This window comes from Gossypium arboreum, chromosome 13 (genome assembly GCF_025698485.1).
Source record: "Gossypium arboreum isolate Shixiya-1 chromosome 13, ASM2569848v2, whole genome shotgun sequence".
In the NCBI taxonomy this organism is placed as follows: Eukaryota; Viridiplantae; Streptophyta; class Magnoliopsida; order Malvales; family Malvaceae; genus Gossypium; species Gossypium arboreum.
The window spans coordinates 96,211,938-96,231,543 of NC_069082.1; the positions used below are offsets into that span (position 1 = coordinate 96,211,938).

General features: G+C 34.3%; 1 protein-coding gene across 1 annotated transcript; it reads left to right on the forward strand.

The window, feature by feature from the left end:
* The first annotated feature begins 14,779 nt into the window (after positions 1 to 14,779).
* Positions 14,780 to 19,471, forward strand: LOC108467591 (uncharacterized). Its single transcript, XM_017768286.2, has 7 exons — positions 14,780 to 15,419; positions 16,371 to 16,423; positions 16,748 to 16,840; positions 16,926 to 17,149; positions 17,808 to 17,874; positions 18,733 to 18,840; positions 19,110 to 19,471. The coding sequence occupies exons 1-7, from the start codon at positions 15,002 to 15,004 to the stop codon at positions 19,131 to 19,133; spliced, it is 987 nt and encodes a 328-aa protein (XP_017623775.1). The 5' UTR covers positions 14,780 to 15,001; the 3' UTR covers positions 19,134 to 19,471.
* The last annotated feature ends 135 nt before the right edge of the window (positions 19,472 to 19,606 follow it).

The following is a 19,606-nucleotide window of genomic DNA, read 5'->3' on the forward strand; positions in this document are numbered from 1 at the left end:
CAATTGTAAAGTGATTTTTGACAAAATTGTTAATTAGGTATTAAATTGAGAAATATTAAAATTTTGTGGTTAAATTGTGAAATAAATGAAAAATATGGGCTGCTAGGGACTTAATTGAAATTCAGCTAGCAAGGGTATAAGTTAAATTTCATGAATTTGTATTTTTATGATATAAGGACTAAATTGTAAAAATGTTGAAATATTAGGGGAAAAAGTGTAAAGTTACCTTAATGTGTATTTTGGATTAAATTGGATAGAATGATTATTAAATAAGTTAATTTTGATTATATTTAGACTAATAAAAGCGAAATTCGGATTTAGATCGGGGGAAAAACAAAGTATTAGACTAATCAACTTATTCCGTCATTTTTGCAATCGAGGTAAGTTCGTATGTAATAAGTAGTGTTATAATTATGTTTTAAATGCTTTGATATTGCATAAATTGTGAGTACGACCTTTTGGATACATTCAACAATGATTCGGCAAATGTAAAATCCCGATTGAACCTTAGGAATAGATTAGGATACGAATGATATGTCATTAGGGATTATGTGATTTGGGTGCTAGTTCGTACGTCCTATCAGTGGCTGAGTTATCCAGCATGTGTTGTGGATACTCATCAGCTTGTGTGAACAGCATCGCGTAGCTTCGTCATGACCATCAGCTTGTGTAAGCAGACCCATTGATAGCTCGAGAGTGAGCATTATATGTGATATGAGATTGAGATAGCTTCGGCTATATATGTGGCATTTAGGGTGCGAGTTTCCTGGGTATCTAGTAGTATTTTGAATGGTTCAACGAGTATATCGAAGATATGAAATGGTGAGAAATAGACAAGTATCAGTACAGGTATGTACGAAAACTACGTAAGCATCGAATCCATGGAAGTTATGAGTTTATGGTTAATTATGTGATTGAATATATGTTAACATTGTCGTTAAATGTTTTATAGTATGTTATGTTCATATTATGAATGGTAATTGAATGATGAGCTTTGCTTAGCTTACATTGTTTATTTTTCCGTGTTTTATAGTGAAATCAAAGCTAGCTCGGATTCGAGAATCGTTGGAGATCTCATTACACTATCAAGCTATCACTGTGGTACCTTTGAATCTATGTTTATGGTTATAAGGCGTGTATAGGAGTTTGGTCATTTTGATATATTTTAGTAATGGATTTAACCTTTAGAGTTGTCTTGTAAATGTTGATGGATGTATTATGATTTTATCCATGTGATTTCGCTTGCATTTGGTATGTTTTGCTCATGTATATATATGTGTAAATGATCTTGTGATGTGTGGTTAATTAGTGATAGAAAATGCTTGTTATGAATAGGCATTATGGATATCAAATGGTTGAGTGTTGAATATTGATATGCTAGTGAATCTAGGAAAAATAATGCATAATTGAAAGTTGTTATACTGATGATTTGAGAAAGTGAAGTTTGGTATGAAATTAAATGGCATACTGTGGAATTTGTGTGTCTTGTATATGCTGGTATTGAAATGGCATGATTTATGCTTGGTTGAGGTTGGATGAATTCCCCTGTATGTCATGTTTGGTGTCATTTGGTTTGGTGTAGGTGTATGCAAATTTGGGTTGCAAGTTGGCTTGGTAAATAACCTATTTTTGTCCACACGAGTAGAGACATGGGTGTGTGTCTCAGCTGTGTGTGACACACGGTCAGGTTACATGGCCTTGTGGCATAAGTCAGTATACCTTATAGGTTTGGCATGGCCTAGCACACGGCCTGACACACGGGCGTGTGTGGCCATTTCAAGGGGCACACGGGCTAGTCACACGGGCGTTTGGTTTTCCGTGTGACCTAAGTCAGAGAGTTACACGAGATAGGACACAGGCTGGGACACGTGTATCACCCCTTACCCGATACCGTCGTCAGAGTCGAGCACGAGATGTTACCTGGCTTAGCTTACTAATTCGGGGCATAAAATTTGCTTTTAAAATTAATTTATTTATATTCATTCAATATGTCCCTAAAAAGGGCCCTCGAGGCCCTAAAACATGCAATTGAAATGGTTCGGGACCAAACTGGGAACATTAAAATTTTTTCGAATACTTAGACAAATCAAAACAGTTTATTTCATTATTCCATATAAAACTGCCCACCTATGTCATAGTCACTGAATAAATCATAACTAGAGTAAAAAAACTCAAAATTTATATTCGTTAATTTTTCCTGAAACTAGACTCATATATCTTCTTACTAAATTTTTTTAAGAATTTTTGGTCTAGCCAATTAGTATAGTTTATTAGTTAAAGTTTCCCCTATTACACTGTTTGACTACTCTGACCTCTCCTCACTACGAATCAATTTTCTCCTTATATAGAATTCAAATAACCATGTCGTTTATTTCTCTTGAAAGTAGATTCACTAAGGAATCTAGAAATATAAACTATAACTCCTAATTCGTTTTGTACAATTTTTAGTGAATTTATAAAGTCAAAATAGGGGATTCAGAAATCGCTCTGACCCAATCTCACTAAAATTCAAATATCTCTTAATATACACTTCTTTTGCTTGCTCTGTTTCTTTTATATAAAAATAGACTTAATAATATTTAATTCTATATCTCATTCATCACCTAATTCCATTTCTACTATTCTTGGAAATTTTTCAAGATCACGTCATTGTTATTGTTCAGTACTATTTTAATGCTAATTTCACTTTTTCATGATTTCTTTGTATTAACTACAATTTAGGCATACATTACACTGAAACATGTTTTCATTAGCCATTTCAATAGCTAATCATTATCGAATATTTACATACCATTCTTTAGCCATATAATAAGGACATACACACAAAATGGCTAAGTCCCTATACATGCCATAAACTAGAACGCTTGTAAACGAAGATACCCATTTGGTAACTTGATAGTCGATAGTGTGAAGTGATCTCCGACGACCTCCAACCCGAGCTTGCTTTTAAGTACTCTGAAACATGGGAAAGTGAAAGAAGTAAGCTTATAAAGCTTAGTAAGTTCACATGTAAAACAATAAGCATTAGCAATCAATTTAGCTTACTACTATGCTATCATAATTTGCTTAAATAATGTTTAGTTCTTACTTTCCCATCTTACTCATCGTAGAACCTTACCAAAGGCTCGAATAAAAAGACACCTTACTTAATAGCTTGCTTACATACCTGCAACATCTCATTTAACACATGAGTACTCTTTCATAATATAGGCATATTGCCAATCATGTCATAAAGTGTCACAAGCATAACTGAAAACTCATCACTTACTTAATACTTGATAATCTCAATTACTTACAATCTCAATATTAAATAAGCCTTAAAAGCATACCTGTACTCTTTCTTCATGTTCTCACCTTGTTGTTTCTTTGACTTACTCTTTGGATTACTCGGGAACCTTTTCCTTTTTGAACTTACCATTGCCATGTCTTAACATGGTCTTACCTGGTATCCTTGCCTTATGAACTCACCAATGCCATGCCTTGGAATGGTCTTACATGGGACCTTTTCCTTATAGTAACTCATCAATGCCATGTCTTGACATGGTCTTACATGATTTCCTTGCTTTATAGAACTTATCAATGCCATGCCTTGGCATGGTCTTACATGATATCCTTATCTTACCAAATGCTATACTCCAAATATGGTCTTACATGGTACCCTTGTCTTACCAAATGCCATGTTCCAAACATGGTCTTACATGGTATCCTTGTCTTGGAGCCAATGCCACATCTTGATGTGGTCTTACATGGAGTCCTTAATCAATGCCGATGCCATGTCTTGACATGGTCCTACATGGTATCTTAACCGTCAATTCCTCCTTAAATGCCATGTTATGAACATGGAATTTTCCGTCAATTCTTCCTTAATTGCCATGGTACAACCATGGACTTTGAGATATCAATGCCTTATCAAGTCATAGCTGAAACATACTTGCTCAAATTCTCAAGGTTAGTCGCATAACTCAATAATAACAATACTAATAACAATAATTGCATAATAATAAAATGCTACTCAACTTACATACTTACATTCTCAATCTCATCATATCATCAACTTAACTTATTCTTATCAAACTATTCTAGTCAATACTTTCTTGTTATCATACAAAGCCATAATACAAAATATGGTCTTACATATAAATTATACAAGTTCTCTTTCCAATATTGAATTATTATCGAACATTAATCATTATATCTGAAACTCAATACTAAAGTATTTATGGCCAAAATATCAATTTATCATTCAAATATGCATAATTAAATGCTTATTAAACATATGAACTTACCTCGATACCAAAACGACCATTTTACCAACTTTTCCGATTTTCGATTTTTCTCCCGTTCTAGGTCCAAATCTCACTTTCCGGGATCTAAAATATAATATTTCACTTATTTAATTATTCAAAACATTCCCTAACTCAAACTTTGGCAAAATTATAATTTTTCCCCTAAACCTTTGCAGAATTACGATTTTACCCCTATGCTCAAAAATTAAAATTTATCAATTTTCTTATGTTTTATGACACGTTGAACATTTTTCCCTTCTATAGAAACATCAAATTCCCACTCTATCATGTACTTATGAACATTAGGTATTTTTACCTATTATGTCGTTTTACTCGTTTTCACTTAAAATCGCTTAGCAAAAGTTGTTTAACATAATTTCAAGCTTCATATTCTACCATAAAACATCAAAATAAACATATTTAACCTATGGTTATTTTTCCAAATATGAACCCTAGCATGAATTATTGCTAGAATAAGCTAAATCAAGTTACCAGGACTCCAAAAACGTAAAGAACATTAAAAACGAGGGTAGAACGGACTTACTATTGAGCTTGGAAAGCTTGGAAACCCTAACCATAGCTTTCACCATGCTATATTCGGCCTCCATGAAGAAGATGGACCAATTTTGGCTTTATTTTCCCTTTTTAATTTTTTTAATTACTAAATGACCAAAATGCCCTTAAAGGCTTTTTTTTCAAATTTGTCCTATTCTTACCCATTTTTGTCCAAACTTAAATATAATGGTATAATTCTAAATAAGGACCTCCAATTTAAGAACCCATTTCAATTAAATCCTCTTTATTATCTAGAACACACATTTTGCTAATTTTACAATTTAGTCCTAATTATCAAATTAGGTACTTATACATAAAATTTCTTCACGAAATTTTCACACAATTATTCAATTAATGAATAAACCTTAAAACTTAATCGGAATAAATTTTTTTTGACCTTGGATTCATGGTTTCGCAATCACTATTTCGTTTAGGCCCTATTTCGGGATGTTACAACACGACCATGTGATCCCATTTCGAATGTCCACACGGCCTGTGACACGAGTGTGTCTTTGGTCGTGTGAGACACACGACCAAGCCATACGGGCGTGTGTCCCTGTATTTTGTAAAATTTTTTAAGTTTTCCAGAAATTTCATAAGATATTGGTTTAGTCCCGAGCTACCTCGAATGCATGTTTTAGGCCTCGTAGGCTTATATTAGAGACATTATGAATGTATGTGAATGTTTTATATTTGAAATGGAAAATGTATGAGAAATGTTTGTTTAATTGGGTTATAAGTCTAGTAATGCTCCGTAACCCTATTCCGGGAATGAATACGGGTGAGGGTGTTACACACAGTGTCGTGTGAGCAAACCATGTAACTCTTTGTACCTGTGTGCACCAAATCACTTAAATTTTTATAGACCATGCGATTCTGCCATAAGTACGTGTATGGCACACGGTCATGTACCAAGCTGTGTCTTAGGCCGTGTGTACCTGGAGAATGCATTCCAAAACAAGCTATTCAACCATGAAATGCTTATGCCACAAGATATCATTTAAGCCACATTTCATCCTATTCAAAGACATTCAATTCAAGTTAAAATCATCATTTTAAACAACCATCCTAAATGCCTAACCAATATGCCACAATTGGTACCTCAATCAACAATTCATAACTAACAAATGACCATATCCATTCATACCAGTATACCATAATGGTACCTCATATAATCAAGTCACACATGTATACATTCAACCATCACATGTTTAAGTATCAAACTTACCAAAACATTTCTTAAACATAATCTAAGCATATTATCTATCAAACCATAACCAAGCATCAACCAAAACACCATGCCTAACATGATATTTTTCTCAACTATAAAGTCATTAAGTATATAACCAAAGCAACTTATCAAGTTATCAACCACAACACCATTGCTATCAAACTTATACTTATTTACATAATCTTAAAAAGGATAACTAGATACAAGATTACCTTTATAAGCATTAAACATCCTAGGTACATGCTAAAACCAAAATGAAAAATTCACCAACATTTGAGTTCAGGATTGCTGCTAGATGTTGAGTCGACGATCGAACCGATAAGTACCTAACCTGCGCACTGGAAAACAAAATTGTACGCTGAGTATAACTCAATGATATTTTTATAATTCGAACATTTAAAATATAATATAAGTCATAATGATACATAAACTTAATAAAGATTATATGCAAGATATAAACTCAATAGGCTAATTCACATATTCATTAGTCCTAATATGCTCATTTTACCAATTTTAAGACATAACAATCACATTTCATAAGTCATTTGCAAATTCAACTAATGTAATGACACATTTCATCTCAATTCCTCATTTCAAGTGTTCATTGAGTAAATACAATCAATATTCATAATTCAATCCACCATTTCATATTCCATTTCACATTTCATCTTCCTTAATACACATTTCATATTCATTTCTACGTATTTTTCCATTTCAATATCAAATATCTCAATTTTACCATTTGTTTCCCTATTAACACAATACATGGATCCAACCAACACACCCGTTTTGCACCCAATGCCTCATCGGATATATCCAAAGCAAATAGTTGCACCCAACAGTATAAGTAAATTGACACCTAGTGTCTCATCAATTAAACTGAAATAAATTGGCACCTGGTGCCTCATCAACTCGTAGTCAAAGTAACCCTGAACTCTTTCTATCTTATGGCATGCCAACTATATTCGACTTTGCTCGAACAATTAATAGGGTATTCAATTTATTTTTCAATATCATTCAATCACTCAATTTATATAAATTTTATCATGAACTCATTCATTCAACATCTAGCTGCATCAAATATCACATTTTGTATTCAATTTCCATATTTATATAAACATACACATGTTTTTCACATATAATCAATTTAGTCCCTATAATCATCAATAAATTCAAATAATCTCAATTAAACAAGAAACCTCACCTTACATTCTTACCATGCATAAACAAATCAAAATGCAACAATTACAAATTAGTTTGGATTATAGAAACATAAACCGTAAACTCCGAGCTCATCGTCGATGACTTTGTCTTTTCTTTTCTTTTTCGAGGAATTCAGGTCGACGTTAGCTACAAATTAAAACAAACATAATAAATTATCAATACAAAGCCAATTTCATATTCAACTTCTAATTTATGCAACTTTTTTCATTTTATTCAATTTAGTCCCTAAAACTGGGACTAACATAACTTTCACATTTAACCTCATATTTTTGTGTCATTTTCACTCTAGGCCTAATTTAACGTCCTATTTCACATTTCTACCACTAAATTTGAATTTTTTTTATTTTAGTCCCTATTGTACTAAAAGAAAGAATTGACTGACCTTGCTGCTTAGGACTTTTCTTTTCTAAACAATTGACTTTATAATCTAGTCATTTTTCAATTCTGAACTTAAAATTTATCAAAATAACACCTCAAACTCCAAATATTCAACAATGGTAACAGCCTAAATCTTTAAAAGTTCTAAAAATTATGACACGAGTCAGCTAGTTCAAAGTACTAGGATTTCGAAACCATAAAAATTATAAGAAAATGACTAAATTAACTAACCAATTGAAGCTTGAAAAGTTTAAACCCCTAATGTCAGACGTCCTTCTCCCTTTTCTTTTTGTTTCAAAATACCTTAGATGAAAGGAGATTAATGTTTCTCTTTCAATCCACTATATCATCTTTTAGTTCATTTTTATTGTATTTCTTTTTATTTTTATTTTATAATCTTTTAACATTAATTTTAAATAAAGTTTATAATATAAAATATATATAATACCAAGTTTTAATCGGCCATACATATATATTCATATATAATGGTTTATTTACTTTATAGGTCCTGTATGTTAAATTCTAATTGAAATTCCTTAATAATTCTTACTTTAATCACTTCCGCGATTTAGCCCCTATACTCTAATTAAACACTATTTGGACAAAATTACCTATCCAAAATTCAATTCACTCCTAACAAAGCTTTGTAACTATTAAATAAAAATATTTACGAGTCTGGTTCACAGAAACAGGGTTTCAAAACCACACTTTCAACACCATTGATTTTTAGGTCGTCACACAGGCTTTTATCACCAAAACCACCCACCAACAAGTAAGATGCATCATTATTGGCAACAACTCAAGCAAGCTTTCCAACTTGTATGAGAAGGTGCACAATGTAACACCCCTTACCGACCCGATCACTGGGTCCGAGCTATGGAAGGCTACAGTTGTTGTTAGAGCAACTACAGTAAATCAGACAACATATAATCAGTTTCAAGAGCAGTCATACATCAATCATGATCAAATTACAATAACAAATCATTTCTAGGTCTTATACGAGCTTACAAAAGCTCTTTTATTAACTCGAGCATAAAATATGACCAAATTATAAAGTTTTAAAAGTTCAGGGCTGACGTCCTGACGTCACCTCCTCCATGTTGTGACGTTGCTAAATAGTTTGTCACGTCGTGACCTCAGGCCACTTGATGTCGTGATGTGACTTACTATCAACGGACGTTGCGATGAAGGAAATTACTCGTCGGGATGATGACCATATATTTGGTAAAAAGTAGTCATTTGGTACCTATTTCAATTGATCAATTGAAATATACAAGTCTAATTGGTTGTCTTATGTATATAATGACTTGTACAAAGCCAAATATTGCATATGCTGTTGGGAAATTGAGTAGGTACACAAGTAATCCAAGTAGCTCGCATTGGCAAGATTTGAATAGAGTAATTAGGTACTTAAAGAAAACTATTAACTATGAGTTGTGCTATAATGGATATCCTTCAGTTTTATAATGGTATTTGAATGCTAGTTAGATTACAAGTTTGGAAGATCATGTTTCTACTAGTGGATGAATTTTCATTCTTGGTAGAGGTTTCATTTCTTAGGGTTCCAAGAAACAAACATGAATTACTTATTCGACCATGGAAGCTGAATATATTACATTAGCTGCATCTAAAGAAGAAAAATAGTTGAGAAAACTGCTTTATGATGTACCCTTATGACCTAAACCAATTTCACCTATTTCTATTTGTTGTGATAATAAGACTACTTTAGCAAATGCATATAGTCAAGTATAAAATAGAAAATCTAGACATATTGGATTAAGACATATCTATATTCAAAAATTAATCTTTAAAGGAGTGATCACTATTAATTATGTGAGGTTAAGTGAAAACTTGGCGAATCATTTAACAAAAAGTTTTACTAAAGATGTAGTCAGTAAGACCTCAAAAGGGATGTGACTCAAGCCTATTAATTAGAGTTACCTATGATGGAAACTCGACTCAACGCTTGGTATAACGTCAAGTATTGGGTTCAATAAGACAAATTATATCGTTAATATGTGATTGCTAGCACTATGAATAAATCCATCCTAAGATTAAAGTGCTAGGTACCCATAATGATAAGGGAATGATGAGTAATGTACTCTTCATGTACCAATAACATAAATATGTTAGAGTGTCATAATTACAGGAACACTCTTAATAGGATCTACCTATGTATGTGTAAAGTGTGGTCCCTTTTAGGAGCTCAAGAGCTTGGTTCTAACAATACTCATGAAAAGAGAACATAGACACATGGCCATACTAGTTTCCCTAAATACTATGCATTAACCGGTATTGAAATCATTGTGTGAGATGCGTTTGGTTAATAAAATGAAGTAGTTAGTTCAAAATTTAGTGTACTATGCAATTTTGATTAACTTTAACATGTTTTCACTAAGTGAAGTTCAATCATAAGACATATTCATTTATGCAAATTGATTTCCAAGATTATCAAAATCTAAAATATTTTGAAAAAGGAGGAGATTGTTGGAACATTTTCAAATATTTATAGTGTTCCAATAACTATAAATGAAAGGATGTAACTAATAAAAACTTATATCTTTTGGTTATTGATCAAGAGTTATATCACTTGATTTCGACAAAGAATTATAACTATACAAGCAATATTATTTGAATAGTTATAAGATATTAGTTGAATAATTATGTCACTTTTAAAGATGTGATTATTCAAGAAAAGACACCTATTGAAAGTTATGTCTATATAAAGAGACATGAGAATTCCTATAAATAGGAGTGAGATTTCATTTGAAAAACATACCAAAATTCTCAAAAAAAAATTTCTATCATTTCTCCATCTTCTATTATTATTATACTGTTTTTTAAAGAATTATGGCAAAATTTTTTTATAGAAATTGATTTTCTTATTGTACTCTACTTAGTGCTTAGTGGACTATTTTTGTCAGTGTAAAACACAAATAGCCACCGAGCTTTATTGTATCCTCGAGGTTCATTTGCTTGACACTCATTTGTACACTGAGTATAGGTGGGGTTGAATAAAGCCTTAAAGATAGTGGCTTGAGACATGCCTTGGAGCTTTGTCCTATTCTTCATTTTTCTGTTCGAGTTTTTATTCGTGTTCCGTTCATGTGTTCAAAATTTTCCTTACCAAAGTTCCATATTAACAAGATAGAGGGACAAGGACAAGCAAATCAAGAGCTTTAATTTAGTACAACTTGAAGAAACATTTTGGTTAGATTTGCAGGAGAATCAACTCTTTTAGAAGGTTTCATCTAAAAAGTTAGAATCTTGTGTCATAGGCCTTAGTTCAAAGCCTGTAACCATCGCACAAAATGCATCCTATAAAGGTTTATCAGTTAGATGGGGATCATTTAAACCATAAGAGCTAGTCAGATTTAAAAAATTGTTGGAGAAGCTTATCTATTTGAAGCCTGGGTGGCCCAACGATGTGGATATAGAAAATTAGGCTACCTTGGTAAATAGAGGAACTAATCTTAGAAGATTGAGTAGAATAATATCTTGTAAGATTAGATATGATTTGATTATGTAAATTTTGTAAATTCATTGATTATAGGGATATGCTTCATCTCGTTCGTTGATGTAATTTGATCTATACCGTTAGTTTTGGGGGAGCTCAACTATAAACATAGAGCTTCTCCTTCAATTGTAAATCATCCATTGTAAATTGAATTCTAAACAATAATAGAATTATTTGAGAGTATTTACTCAACCACCTTTCGTGTATTGTTTTCTGTGGTTATTCTGTTCTTTGAGCATTCTTTTGACTTTATGTTGGTTCTGCTATATAAATTGGTGCCTTGGGGGAATTTCACGAGAATCATCAATTGTTGGGAGTTAGGCTGACTCAAGTGTGTTTGGAATAGTAGAATTGCCTAAGGACACATAAATTGTGAGACTAAAATTCTAGCCCCGTGGCAATCGGTATCCGAGCTTTGGCTACGAAGACATCGTTGAGATGTTGGAAGAAGTTTCTGATCAGAATGAGTCAAAATGGACCCATTGGTGGGCTAGAAAACCAATCCTATTAAAGGACAAGTTGCCGACTGTAGAGGAATGAGTGGTCAAACTCGAGGAGCCTATGGGTGACGTGAGGCAGACGTTCGATGTGGTCGAGGGATGCATAGACGACTTAAGGGACCAGTCTAGGGACTTTGTGATGATGTCTTTTGATTCTAATATGGAAATGGTGTAAGAATTGTTGAATTCCATTAGGAATAAGCTAGAAAAGAGGAATGATGCTCTCGAGGCCATGGTTATGACTTTGAAAGAGGAAGCAATAGCCGCAATGAAAGCTTGCCTTGTGTTGAGTAATCGTGAGAAATGAAGTGTTGAGTGCAATACTTAATTGCGAGGTAGACATTCTGAAGCTAGAAGAGTTTACGAGGACAAGGTCTGTATGCAATGTGGACAATTTTCTGTGGAAGATAAAGCATTACTTCTGTGCTAAAGGCATCATGGACGATGTGATTAAAGTAAACACTGCTTCCATGTTTCTTATTGGTTTTGTGCTTTTATGGCAATGAGACAGGTCCACAGATAAAAGATATAGTGAAATTAAGACGTAGGAAGAGTTCCAACATGAGTTAAAGGGGTGGTTTTATCCGAATTATGTCGAGAAAGAAGCTCAGGAAAAGTTGTGACAGCTTACGTAATAAGAAATAGTTGGGGAGTATGTTCGAGAGTTCAAGGAACTCATGCTCCAAATTTTAGATATGAATGACAACAAGGCATTTCTTGCCTTCAAGCATAGGTTAAAGCTGTGGGTCAGACAAGAATTGGAATGATTTAGTGTCTAAGAGTTGTCGAAAGCAATGACGGTAGCCGAGTCCATAGTTAAGTTGGGTCTAGGGAAAGACAAGCTTGAGTCTTCCGTGTTCGAGAAAAGGGGCATATGTGGAGGGAACCACAGGGAAGATAATGGCAATACCAATAATAATTGTGGTAATTAGAAACCACGAGATGGGAAGAGGAAACCCAACAACCTGAAGAAAAAGAAGAGCAAGTTAAAATGTTTCCTTTGTGACGATTCAAATGTGTTAAAGATATATTTGAAGAGACGTCTGAAGAAATCTATTCTTTCAAGAAATGACAAGCCAGAAAAAAGGGGCCGAGAGACTTAGGTCGAGTGCAAGTGGTGCCGAAGCCAAGGAGGCCAAAGAAAACAATAAGTTAGTGGTATGCTTCTTGTATGGTGGTCCACATAGGTTGCAGAACTGTCCAAAGAAGCCTCCCATTAAAGAGGATGATGAGTCAAACAAAATGCCCAAAAGACTTGGTTTGAACATAATGGGTGTTGAAGCCAAGAGGACAAAGAGGAACAAGAAGAAGCAAGTGAAATGCTTCTTGTGTTGTGGTCCGCATAAGTTGTGGAACTGTCTAGAGTAACCCAAGTTAGTTGTGGTCAAAAGAAAGATAATAACGAAGCCTGTTGAGTCATCGGAGGGGCTTCCACCAAAGAATGGGTGAGTTGTGCATCGGATTTAGGGGAAAAAGTAGCGATGCAAACATTGAAGCTAAGAATAATAAGGCTCTATTTAGGGAAAGTAACGGAGCTTGTTGAGTCATCGAAGAGGTTTCCACCAAAAGAAGAGGTGAGTTGTGCATCAAACTTAAAGGAATAAGTAACTATGAAAACTTTGAAGCTAGGATCAATGAGGCTTATTTTTGTAGAATTATTGGCTGAGCTACCACCTATGGGAAATGTGGGTTGTGCATCAGACTTTGAGAAAGTGGTGATGTAAATTAGATAGCCGAGTCGAGTAAATATTGTGAGTAAGGTACATTTCGAACACTTTGGTTGTGTTTTGTATTGTAACTTGTTGGCTTGGCAAGAATGTAAGGGCTCTTTCAAAGTTCTGAAGTGATGAGGCCAAAGGGCTGTAGGCAAGCCGAAATCTAATTGTGAGAATCAATAAGATTTCGATCGAGGCAAGTCAGAATGTGGGCAAGTGAGAGCAATTGCTTTTTGCTAACGAGTAGAATAAATTAAGCTAAGAGGTGACGAAAGCCGAGATGAAAGTTTTGAGGGGCAGGACAACCTAATAATGAGACTAGTCAGGAAAAACCTAAAGCATTAAGAAAATGTCGAGGCGAATCAAGTCAGTGCTATTTCGAAAACGCAACGAGGGTGGTGCAAGAATGAGTGGGAGAGAATGTCACGGGTCGCAGTTCAAAGCCCGTGACCATAGCACAAAATACATCCCATGAAGGTCTATCGATAAGATGGGGATCATTTGACCCACGAGAGATGACCTAATTCAAAGAGTTGTTGGAGAAGCTTGGGTAGCCCAATGATGTAGATATGGAAAGTTAGGTTACCTTGGTAAATGAGAAACTAATCTTAGAAAATTGAGTAGAATAATATCTTGTAAGATTAGATATGATTTGATTATGTAAATCTTGTAAATCCTTTGATTGTAAGGATAGGCTTAATCTTGTCCGTCGATGTAATTTGATATATACTGTCAGTTTTGGGGGAGCTCAACTATAAATAGAGAGTCTCTCCCTCAGTTGTAAATAATCTATTATATCATGAATTCTTAAGAGTAATAAAATTCTTTGAGAACACCTCTCGTACATTGTTTTCTGTGGCTATTCTGTTCTTTGAGCATTCTTTTGGCTGTGTTGCTTCTGCTATATAAATTGGTGCCTTAGAGGAATTCTGTGAAAATCCTCAATTGTTGGGAGTTAGACTGACTTAGGTGTGTTTGAAATGATAGAATCGACTAAGGTTGCATATATTGTGAGACTAAAATTCTAGCCCCGTGACACTTGCACCAACAACTAGATCGAGAGATAATTCAAATGTGTGTAAAAGGAATTTTAATAAAATTGTTTTATGAATTTAAAATTTAATATTTAAAAGACACTTGGCATAACTTGATTGGTCATTTTTTTTTTAATGTCAAATAAGTTTTAAACCAAAATCTATAACCAAATGATAATTTAACTATTAAATTGGGCAAAAAAAAATTTAAATAACAAAGCTAAAAATTGAATACAGGTAGAGACCAAATTGTGAGTTAAACCTTAAAAAAAAACTCTACCAAGAGAGAAAAAAAAGTAATTGAAAGGAAAAAAAAAAGTGGAAAGTAATTGTACTGTTAATAAAGGGGGGAAAATCTAATCTTCTACGATGATCGTTTTTGGCATAAAGAGAAAGACGTGGCATGATGTGAGGCAGACAATTCCGCAACCACGATTTCATGCCTACGCCATTGTTTTTCACTTCCTCAAACAAAACAAAACCAGCTTCAGACCTGAGCTGAGGCATTAGCGCCTTAACTTGCGTTGCGTTGGCCTTGTTATATCCCACACTTTCCTTAAAATGCGCACCCTCCTTACCTTCAGACCTCCGTCCATTTCTTCTTGTTATTTTCCTCCTCCTCCTTCTTCCAGTTCTTTTCTCTATAGCTGCTTTAGACCCAACAAGCGTTTCCATTTATTCAAGACTTGTTCTTCTTTCAGACAATCTAAGAAGCAGCAGTCCCTTCAGAAGACTCCATCCAATGCTCCACAGAGTCTGAGATGGTTCCTCAACCCTAAAAGTGATGATGACGAGAAGCTCAAAGGGGATGGTGACGGTGATGGTAATAATGGAGAGATGGAAGGCGACACTGCACTTAAAGGTACCCTTTTGGCTGGAGTTTTACTTGTGGGTGTTGTTGGTGGATTTGCTAGTGTCGGATATGTCTACAAGGACCAGATCAATGCTTTCTTGAACCAGTTCTCCACTTTTATTGAAGGTGTGTCTTCATCATAGCCATACCCTTTTTCAGAATTCATCTGTTTGGTCTTACTTTTTTTTTTATGTTAACTGAGCTCTTTGATAATTTAACTTTCGAATTGGGGTCGGTTTAATTCGATAATTATGTAGATTTGCCTATTTAGTTTGCCTTAGCATTTGAAGGTCTAAGCATTCTAGGCTTTCTATGATTTGGAATTACATAAAAAATGAATTTCTTCCAAATGATGCGGCTGAAATAGCTTGCGCTAGACACCCCCTTATCCTTACTATTCCCCATGACCCCATCATCAGATAACTCAATCCAAATACATAAATTAACTCGGCACTTCTGGTTTACAAGAAATGAATGTTGTCAATATTGAGCGCTGGCCCTTGCTATGCATCATCTCACTGTTAAAAGAACATTTTCTGGTTCAAGTTCATCCATTTATGTCTTTAAATCTTCTTTGCTTTCAGTAGTTTCTCAGCCGAGCTAGGCTAAAATAATCAAGGAACGAGTCTTGCTTGTTATTTTTATTATTTTTGGACGGTTAATTGGGGTGATATTTTGTCATTTCTTCCCTATGGTGGAGAGACTTGTCTCCTTGGCTATGTGAGGTAATAGGTGGTTAAAGATTATTTGTAATATAAGTTCTTTTTTTGGTCAGTGCTACGGGTAAATTTATATTTTACATGTAGCTTCTTAACCACCAAAAAAATATTGACGCTGTAATTCATGTGATACTAAGGCATTTACGGTTTTGCCTTTGAAGTTTACCTGCATTGTGGAAACTCCTTTACTGGCATATGGTGTGCTTAAAGGGTCCTATAACTTCATTTATCCTTTTTCTGGAATGAATTTCAGATTAGACTAGTAAAACATGCTTATTAATGGGGACTAATGCTTTCTTTCTTTTATTTAATGAACAAGCTCTAGAATTTTAATGGTAGAGGTTCCTTCGATTAACAGGTTATGGACCTGCTGGATATGCTTTGTTTGTGGCAGTTTATGCAGGATTGGAAGTAAGTGTGTATTACACCTTTAGTGGTTATATATTTTATTTGGTTCTATTTGAAGCCCAGCATTGGGCTATTTTGTTTTCTAGACTTTTATGCAAGTTAATGATGAGTACATTTTCGTTAGAGGTAATAGAGTTGATAATTTAGGTGTTTTCTCTTCTCTGCTTGTAATTTGCATTGTCTCCTGAAATATGTACAATATGTATGTCATTGCAAATCTCTCTTTTTCTGTCTGCCTTCATTATCTTTTCTTTTTGGACTTCTACTTAAATATATTTGTAAGTTGCTGTTTCTGAGAGCAACCCTTGTCATTTTGTAATATTGTAGGTCCTTGCTATTCCTGCCATTCCATTGACTATGTCTGCTGGTCTTCTTTTTGGTTCTGTCATTGGCACCATTTTAGTCTCTATCAGTGGAACTGTAAGTTTGTTCTCTTCCAAACACAAAAGAGGAGAGAATGTGAGTGCACTGAATTTTATGCATTAATATTCTTTTAATCTTTTAGGTGGCCGCAAGTATTGCCTTTTTGATTGCTAGATATTTTGCTCGTGAGCGTATACTAAAACTGGTAGAGGGGAACAAAAAGTTCTTTGCAATTGACAAAGCAATTGGAGAAAATGGCTTCAGAGTGGTTACCCTCCTTCGATTGAGCCCTTTGCTCCCGTTTTCACTGGGGAATTATCTCTATGGATTAACATCTGTGAAGTTTGTGCCATATGTTTTGGGAAGGTTTGCTTGATCTTCCAACTGATATGTGTGCTTGCTTTTGATATTTGTTGTGATGTTTGAATACCATTAAAGAGATTTTCATTATTCATTAATTTTATAACTAATTGCATCTACCTCTAACTTACATAAGCTTTTTGCAAATTTTTTTTGTTAAAGAAAATCAATATTTATTAGCATGAAAAAGAAGGGCTAGGATTATTCTAAATGTTTCTAGCTATGCTCTTTTTGCAACTACAGTTTTGAAAAATTCTCCTCTCCATTTGACTGAAATTCATGTTGCAGAATATAGGTTTCTGCTGGTATGATTGACTACTGCACAGCATTTTCCTGTATAAATTAAAATAGTCCTGAAAAGATTTAGTTTTCTGTTTAAAGAACTTGCTGGAATCATCAAAATGTGGTATAGAATTCCAAATAGCTTTACATGATGTTTGGCTCAAGTGGATGGAGTTTTGAAAAGGGGTCCCTGGTTTTCAATCATGGGAGGAGAAAGGGACATAAAAGAATAATCATTTAGCCTATGGTTTTCTATGATTTAAAGGCTGGATTATGATGTAAATACCTATTTGATGTTTGGTAGAACTCCTGAAAATAGTTTTCTAAAACTCTACATGCTATCCACTTTTTGCTCCAAACTGAACTAATATTTGTCATGCAGTTGGCTCGGGATGCTTCCTGGGACATGGGCTTATGTCAGTGCTGGTGCATTTGGTCGAGCAATTATTGTAAGTTTTCATTTTTTTTCCTTTGCTAGTTACCTACATGATCAAGTTTTTATTCATTCAAACTTCATATCTTCTTCGAAGTCCTTGCACCTATTTTCACTTTTCTAATTTTATCATCTTGAATTTACCGGCTCTCATTTAACCAATACTACTTCCTAGCATATTATGGTTCTTTCCTAGGCAGTTCTACAAGTATCTACTACTTGTCTACCTAAACATCGAGCAAGAGTATCATTTCTGTTAGGATGAGAACAATTTTGAGCTAGAAAATTGGTGTTTGTCATTTATGAGGTTCTCCAACAGTGACACTGAAATGTTGTGTACTGCTCAGCTCGTCCAAAGCCATAATCTGAAACTAATTGGTATTTGCTATGTGAATTTATTTTCTCTTTAAGATCAGTTAAAAGGCTTTTAGTTTCTGAAACATCTAAGAAACCCTGATATGTTTTTATCGCCTAAACCAATGTATTTTTATCTATTGCTAGCTTTCCTGCTTGACTAAAAACAATGCTTTGTATGAGCATTCCTTGGTCTATGTTTTGATGGCTAGACCATCCTCTCTCAATTTATCATCTACCTTATAAAAATTACAGCATCTTCATTTAAGTTCTCACTCATCGTTCTATTTGAATGGCTACACAGTTGAAAAATATTTTTGCTACCCAACAACTTCAGTTGTGCTGATTCTTTGAGTCAATACCAATTTGGGTTTTCATCCCTACATTCATTTTAGGTCCTATGAGGTCTTAAAATTTTCATTGAGTGGTGGTTTTTTTTGTTATGATTGGCCCCTCGTACAATTGCTGGCGTATGTTTTATCAAATTGATTTTCTTTTCTCCATTTGTGAAAACTTTCAGCAAGAGGAATCAGATTTTGGGATTGGTGGAGGAAATGGTATATTGACACTTGGACTTGGACTATTGGTCACTGCTATAGCTGCAGCTTATGTAACTCAGCTTGCAAAGGTAATGTCATTTGGTTAACTTTTCAGACTGTTGACCTTTGAATTTGCCTATGTTCATATTATCAGTCCAAATTTCATTTGACAACTTACTTCCAATTCCTTGAGGTATGGGGACAGTTAGGATTAGCGGTTGCTTAAATCATTTGATGGATAATCGGAATTGAAAATGAATCATGTTGTGGCTGGATAATCGGAATTGAAAATGAATCATGTTGTGACTCCATTGGAGTTAATTATCTGATATCTGTTGCCTGGATTGTGATGGTGCAGGATGCTGTAAAAGATATTGAGTAAGCATCAGGAGTCAATTTTGGTCCAGTTACGTTGATGACAGTATAGTTGAAAATTGTAAGCATGTACATCAAAATCAATTTGTATCTAATACTCTGAATTTTACCTTTTAGTGAATGTACCATCCTTTTTTTTTTTTTTTTACACAAAGCATTAGCAATGGCTTTAAGTTGGATTGAGGCACGTCCTGCGTACCCTTAATTATGTTAGCTAGGTATTGTATGAAAGATAGATGGAAGCATATTTCCCGTAACTATTGCATTGTGACTGACAAAGTACAATCTCAGATACATGGAAGCATATTTTTTTAGGCAGGAATGTTATCTTTCTTTCTTCTTTAATATTTGTTTTTTAATAGTCAATTAAAAATCGGCTGGGAGAAGGCGGCGTTTAGAGGAGGTCAGACTCCCTCTTGGGAGAAGTCTTTGAAATGTCATCTGTTTAAGAGCCAATGGACCCCTCAATGGAAGGTATTG